General features: G+C 46.7%; 1 protein-coding gene across 2 annotated transcripts; it reads right to left on the bottom strand.

Annotated features, from left to right (window-relative positions):
* Positions 1 to 4,904: 4,904 nt before the first annotated feature.
* On the bottom strand, positions 4,905 to 6,523 carry LOC119273416 (LRR receptor kinase BAK1-like). 2 transcript variants are annotated; one of them, XM_037554581.1, is made up of 7 exons: positions 6,418 to 6,523; positions 6,177 to 6,309; positions 5,911 to 5,982; positions 5,679 to 5,822; positions 5,427 to 5,579; positions 5,269 to 5,321; positions 4,905 to 5,159 (listed from the first exon to the last, which is right to left on the bottom strand). In XM_037554581.1, the coding sequence occupies exons 1-7, from the start codon at positions 6,494 to 6,496 to the stop codon at positions 5,119 to 5,121; spliced, it is 675 nt and encodes a 224-aa protein (XP_037410478.1). In that variant the 5' UTR covers positions 6,497 to 6,523; the 3' UTR covers positions 4,905 to 5,118. The 2 variants fall into 2 exon arrangements, with proteins under 2 accessions (XP_037410478.1, XP_037410477.1); XM_037554580.1 differs by having other exon boundaries at positions 6,412 to 6,517.
* Between the last annotated feature and the right edge of the window lie 314 nt (positions 6,524 to 6,837).

Here is a 6,837-nt window from a genome sequence, read left to right as displayed (position 1 = left end):
ACAATCTCCACGATTGTCTTGCTAATAAAGCAAGATTAAAAAGTTCCATGTCTCTAAAGCCCAAACCCCCCAGATTTTTTGGCTGTGTGATAACGTCCCATGACACCCAACAAGGCCTTCTCTTCCCTTGCTTGCTTCCCCACCAAAACTGTCTTATGATCGAGGTGATACTTTCACATAAGCCTCTTGGAAGTCTGAAACAAGACATTGAAAAAACGGGTATGGATTGTGCTACTGATTTGATGAGAACCTCTTTCCCGGCAGCTGACAGAAGTTTCTCCATCCAACCCTTGATCTTCTCCCAGATCCTGTCCCTTAGATATTTAAAAGTGCCATTCTTCGACTGCCCCACTTCTGTTGGCAAGCCCAAGTATTTCTCACTAAGGGACTCGTTCTGACATTTAAACAGTTTTTCACCTCCTGCTTGAGAGCATCAGGGCACCCTTTACTGAAGAAAATTGATGACTTATCATGATTCACTCGCTGTCCTGATGCCGCACAATAAACATCCAACAGGTTTGAAACTAGATTTGCACCCTCAACACTAGACTTGAAAAGCAGCAGGCTGTCATCTGCAAAAAATAGGTGGTTAACAGCTGGAGCTGTGGGGGCCACCTTGATTCCGAGCAAAGACGACTGTGAACTAGATTTTAATAGGCACGAAAGGCCCTCTGCTGCAAGTAAGAATAGATAAGGGGAAATAGGATCTCCCTGTCGAATTCCTCTCGACGGTTTGAACTGTTCAAGCTTTTCTCCATTGAACAAGACCGAGAAAGAGACATACCTAACCATGGCCATGACTATCTGTATCCATTGAGTAGCAAAACCCAATTTTCCCATGATTGCTTGCAAGTAATCCCACTCTAGTCTGTCATATGCCTTCATCATGTCAAGCTTCACCGCGCAAAAAATGTTTGATTTGGACCTGTTCCTCTTCATGAAGTGAAGGCATTCATAAGCACATATTATGTTATCATTTATGAGTCTACCTGGGACAAAGGCTGACTGCTCCTCCGATATGATATCTGGCAAAACTACCTTCAGTCTATTGGCCACCACTTTTGAGGCGATCTTGTAAAGCACATTGCAGAGGCTAATAGGCCGAAATTGAGTCAACAGAGACGGATTCATTACCTTTGGGATCAAGACAAGGACTGTATCATTAATACTTTCTAGGCTTTATTCTCCTCTGATTATTCTTAACACCACCGAAGTTACTTCATCACCACACAAATCCCAGTGCCTCTGATAAAAATGTGCTGGGAAGCCGTCAGGCCCCGGTGCCTTTGTGGGGAACATCTGGAAAAGGGCATTCTTAACTTCTTCACTTGAATATGGTGCACATAGGGATTCATTCATCTCCAGTGTCACTTTGCGTGGGACATGTCTCAAAACCTCATCAATGCCCTGAAGCCCTTCGGACGTATACAGAGATTTATAGAAATCCAACACCATCGCCTTCAACTCCGCAGGATCCTCTGTATATATGCCAAGGGAGTTATAAAGCGCTTTAATCATGTTATTTTTCCGTCTCATACTCGCCCTCATATGAAAGAACCTCGTGTTTCTATCCCCCTCCGTCAATCATTGTAGCCGGGATCGTTGGCGCCACATTATTTTCTCCCTGTGGTATAGCTCTACCAATCTATCACAAATTTTGATCTCCACATGTGATGGGCCAGTTCGGGCTGGGTCATCACGCAACTTTGCAGTTGACGATTTAGGTCCTTTATCTCCTTCCTTACGCTGCCAAAAGATTCTCTGCTCCAGGAAGTAAGTTCTTTGGATATTCTCAGAAGCTTGTCCCGGAAATCACCAACGCCATACCCAGGTGAAACCGCATTCCACCGGGCTAAGATGTTCTGCTGCCATTCCTCATGTTTTTCCCACATTACTTCATAACGAAAAACCTTTGGGGCCGAGCTGCTTGCTTGTGTATTCTCAAACTGAAGGAAAATTGGTCCATGATCAGACGATGCGGCCGAGTGGTGACTGAGTGTTGCCAGCGGGAAACGCGTGCACCAGCTTGGAGATGCCAGCGCCCGGTCTAACCTGACTCGAGTGTAAGAGCCCCCTGCCACTCTTTTTTCAAAAGTCCAGAAACGTCCCTAATGCCCTAAATCCATGAGCATGCAAACATCGACCGCGTCCCGAAACGCTTGTATTTGCGCATTGCTGCGATTAGCTACTCCTTGGTGTTCATTCGGACGTAGCACTTCATTAAAATCCCCCATACATAACCACAGCAGATCATTCAAAGTTGATATTCCTTTCAACACATCACGTGCCTGATACCTCAGGTTCGTTTGTGCTTCTCCGTATATGACTGTAAAACGCCACGGTTCCTGTCCTTCCTCCTGCACTTTAGCATCAATATGATAGCAAGAATCGCCCAAGATTTCAACATTGCTTATATTATTCCAAAAAATTCCTATTCCACCACTCCTTCCCTGGCTATTAATTGCATAAGAGTTTTCATAACCTAATGTACTTGCTACAGCTTCTACACGTGCACCGGAGATCTGAGTCTCAACAATCCCAAGCACGGTAGGGGCAAACTTCCTCGTGAACTCGCGAAGCTCTCGGACTGCCGCAGGTTTGCCTGCTCCGCGGCAGTTCCAGCATAGAGCACTCATTGGGCATGGCGGCGCCCCTCGAAGGAGCCCGCCAAATTTTTCACCGCAGAAGTTGATCCCTCTTACTCTTCGCCGCTGATCCTCGTCCTCTTGAGATCTCTGAGAGGAAGCGGACTAACTCCCGAGCCTGCAGATGCCACGATGGCCAGCTCATTACCTTCAGCGTCCTGGACTGGGGGGGTCACCTGATAACCATGTAGCACCCCGGTGCGATCCTTTTCCTGTTCGTATCGTCCATGTCCACATCCTCATCCCTTTCCCTATCCTCCAGTTCTTCCTCCTCGTGTGCTTTTTCCTTGGACTTGTCTGCTGAATAATTGCCTCTTTCCGTTTCAAAACTGCCGCCTGACCGTCCGCCAGACCGGCCTCCCCTTCGACCTCCTCTTCGTCCCCTACCTTCTCCAGGGCCGCGACCAGTGCGCATAGCCCATTCTGCTCTGAGCTCTTTGAAGACCAAAGCTGATCTGGGGTGGATTCCGTTACCATGCTCCTTAAAAAGATGCCCTAGCATACCACAAACAGCACACCAATCTGGTAACTTCTCGTATTTAACCTTATAGATCTATCTCTTGCCATCTCTTATCATTGAGACTGCGTTCTTGAGAGGTTTGAACACATTGATCCTAACCCAGACTCGATAGACGTTCCCCATAAAATCATGTGATGGGGCTTCTGCAAAGAGCACCTCCCCCACCTTAGCAGCAAGCGGTTTAACCAGATGGGCGTATAGATCAGGCACATCGTGGATTTGAATCCATATATCAATTGTCTCCAGCTTGACTGTCGATGGTTTTGAAATTCCATCATACGGTGCTATGATCACTGCATCCCCTCTGAAGTTCCAAGGGCCATCATGCATAACTCTCTCCCAGTCACCCAAGCAAGAGAATTGGATCGTGTACAGGTTATCTTCAAGAGCTTTGAACTTTGCTACCTGCGCTATGTCCCATGCAGATCTCATGTTCCTATAGAACCAAGTTTGACTATAGGATTTTGTGGTGTTGACCTTGGCGATCGCGATCCATCGAGGTTCTTCCGGCGGCGCCTCTTGCTCATCAAACACCACATCATCCAAGTCTTCCTCTTTCAGGCCCAATTCTTCCATCATCCGTTCCACATCGCTGACCCCCGCGGAGCCTGACGCCCCTTCAGATGCCATTAGTCCCTAACCCGACGAAGATCTGATCGGGTTTTGTTGTGAACCCTAGGTCCGCCTCTCCCCGGTTTCTTCGAGATGAGGGACGATCAGCGACCGCCCCCCAGCCCTTGTAGGCGGAGACCAGGGAGAAAAACGGCGGCAGGGGAGTGAAGGACTCAACGGCGGCGAGATCTCCCCCGAGAGAAGAAAACCCTAACGTGAGGGAAAAAACCTGATCACGAGCACAGATGTGCATGTTCCTTCGCCTGTATGCTCTCAGCGCATCCAGTTTGGGCCGGTAACCTTGGGGTTGGGCCGAACCACGCTAAAAAGAAAAATGGACTCCACCTTTGCCTCTAAAAAAATGAACTCCACCTCCTAGTAACCTTTAGTAAATTAAATGTTGATGCTTCTGTCCGGAAGACAGCAAACCGAGGTGCCGCAGGGCTACATTCCTTGGAGCATCTGATGTGGTATACGAGGGTGTACTTGATCTAGAAACTCTCGAAGCTTATGCGTGTAGGGAAGCTCATGCTCTGGCGGAAGATTTTGCTTTGCACAAGATCTCCATCGCCACCGACTGTCTGAGAGTCACAAACGAGTTGAGAGCTGCGCAACATTTAGGGAGTTATTTTCTGATTGCGAGAGAGATCAATTCTCATAAGTCTACTTTTCTGGCATGTGAAATATGCCACGAGCAGCGCGAGCAAAACTTTGAAGCTCATAATTTTTCAAGTATGGCTACTAACTTGGGAGTGGGACGTCATCTTTGGCTCTCTAACCCTCCTAGCAACCTTTGCACCCCTTTAAACTTTGATGAATAAATAAAATGCGTTGTTTTGACTAAAAAAACTGAACTCCACCTCCAGGAACCGATGCCTCCTCGTCAGACACTTGTTCTAGAAACGCCGTTGCGGTAGCAGCATCAGGGACCTTAACTTAGAGAGTTGCTTAGATACATAATTATTGTAGACGTTTTCAAATAAAATCCATTGATGATAATGATTATCCTAGATAGCCTTCAAGCCGTCAAAAACACTGAGGGCCATAACATGCTCCCTTTAGCACACAGCAAGGGAAGCCACATGTGGCAAGGGTTTTTATAGTTTATAGTGAGACACGACACCAAATAGATTACACAGGATATGCGGGTAAAGGTTGCTAGTAATTACAATGCTTTCAACCACAACTTCCTCTTTTTTCTTGAAACGGAGGTAAGTCCCCGGAGCCTTACCAGAATAGAGGTCTACAAAAGCTCAGGCCGCAGCTACAGCTACTGCCAGCCATTTCAGAATTAGAAATCATTTAGTTTATTCTTACAAAAGTTTAGATTGCCACTAGTGTTCAGCTTGTAGTCTTGAGGGTGTCATGGATGACCGTAGCCACTGCAAAAGATTCCAATCGGTTTAGATATATTGTACACATAAAAAAAAATACAACTGCAGGGCAATTTAATCCGTCAGAGTTGCAGATTACAAATATATGGATCCCTACCTCTTTGTTTAGATGATATGACAGTGCCGGCAAGATTGTTCTTGGCGACATTCCTACGCAAAGGTAAATAAATATTGTAAGAGGAAGTCACTGGGAAGGAAAAGAAAGGAAGGAAGTGGATGCAATTCTGGTGTGTGAAACAAAACCGCACTACTCACAGTTCAGTCAAGTCCCCAACAAGAACAAGTGAGAGGATCTCCAGCGGCACCGTGCCGCTCAGCATGTTCTCCTGAAGCTCCAGCTCGACAAGCTTCGTCAGACGGCCCAACGATGCCGGTATACTCCCTGCCAGTTTGTTCCCATGCAACCTCCTGAAGATAGGCACCAACACATTGTTTTCAGCAGTTGGAGACAATTAGTATGCATTTCAGCATCTCGTCGACTGAAATTCATTGCAGAAAGACTCATACAAGAAACGCAGTGTCCCAACTGCCCCAAGCGAGGAAGGTATCACTCCGGTGAGATGGTTGTCGTAGAGATCAAGGCTGACCAGGCGTGTCAGGTTGCCCAGGGTCGTTGGTATTGGTCCACTCATATTGTTCCCGTATAGCTCCCTATGAACATGAGAAGGTCATTCTGTAGAAAATTCTGAGTGTAATTTGACAAGTCTGCACTCTGCAGCAAGTTGCACTAGTTTCTTACAGGTACTGCAGGTTCTTCAGTTGTCCCAGTTGAGGAATCAGGGTGCCTGAGATGCCTGCGTTCCCCAAATCCCTGTACAGTGAGGAAGAACACAAGTATGATTTAGTTAATTTATTATGTAGAGATTCAAGAAGAATGATGCAATTTTTGTCCAAATTAAAAGTTCTTTGATGTTGAATTTTTTTGTACAAACTGCATGCAGACAAGCAGAGTGGTAACTTTATCATGAAACTAATTGCAGATGTGTGAAAAGAGGAGTGGCATACACTCGGGTGACGGAGTTGTCGAGGTTGCAGGTGACATGGAACCAAGTGCAGGGGTTGACAAGCGTCGGATCCCAGCTTGTCAGAACGTTGTTGGGATCCTTCCACACCTGCCTTTGCGAGTAAAGGATGTCGCCTTCGGGTACCAACAAATTGTACGTGATTCAACACCAAATCTTTGAGCAACAAGTAAGTCACTTGAGACTTGAGAGTAGCAAAAGTAATTAGCATGTACTACCAGCACCTTCAGTGTTGCTGCTGGCCATGGTTGCAAGAGCAAGGAGGCCGACGAGGAGGAGCACTGCTCCGGTCTGAGCTGCCATTGCTGGAACCGGGAGGTGTAGTACGTGTGCTCTGTATGCTAGATCAGGAGGGCGTACGGGTCCTTATATGCAGTTCTACTGGGTTACAGATCAGATCGAATAATGGTGCTCTGGGTCGTCCCAAAGCTTTGAAATTTCCTGGTCCGGCCTAGGCTTTTCTCCTCTGTTGACCTTTATCTTGTGCTCTTGTGGCGAAAAGTGTTCAAGAAACTCGTGTATAATATTTGCTATCTTGACCAACGAAGGCTCAGCTGAAATGCTAGAAGAATTGTATATACATCGGCCTGCAGAGTAGCTACACCATGGTCCATGGGACCCTCCGCTCGAGATAATTTATTTCA

The sequence above is a fragment of the Triticum dicoccoides genome, chromosome 3A, assembly GCF_002162155.2.
Source record: "Triticum dicoccoides isolate Atlit2015 ecotype Zavitan chromosome 3A, WEW_v2.0, whole genome shotgun sequence".
Lineage (NCBI taxonomy): Eukaryota > Viridiplantae > Streptophyta > Magnoliopsida > Poales > Poaceae > Triticum > Triticum dicoccoides.
Note: the sequence above shows the minus strand (reverse complement) of the source record. Positions and strands in the feature narration are given on the sequence as shown.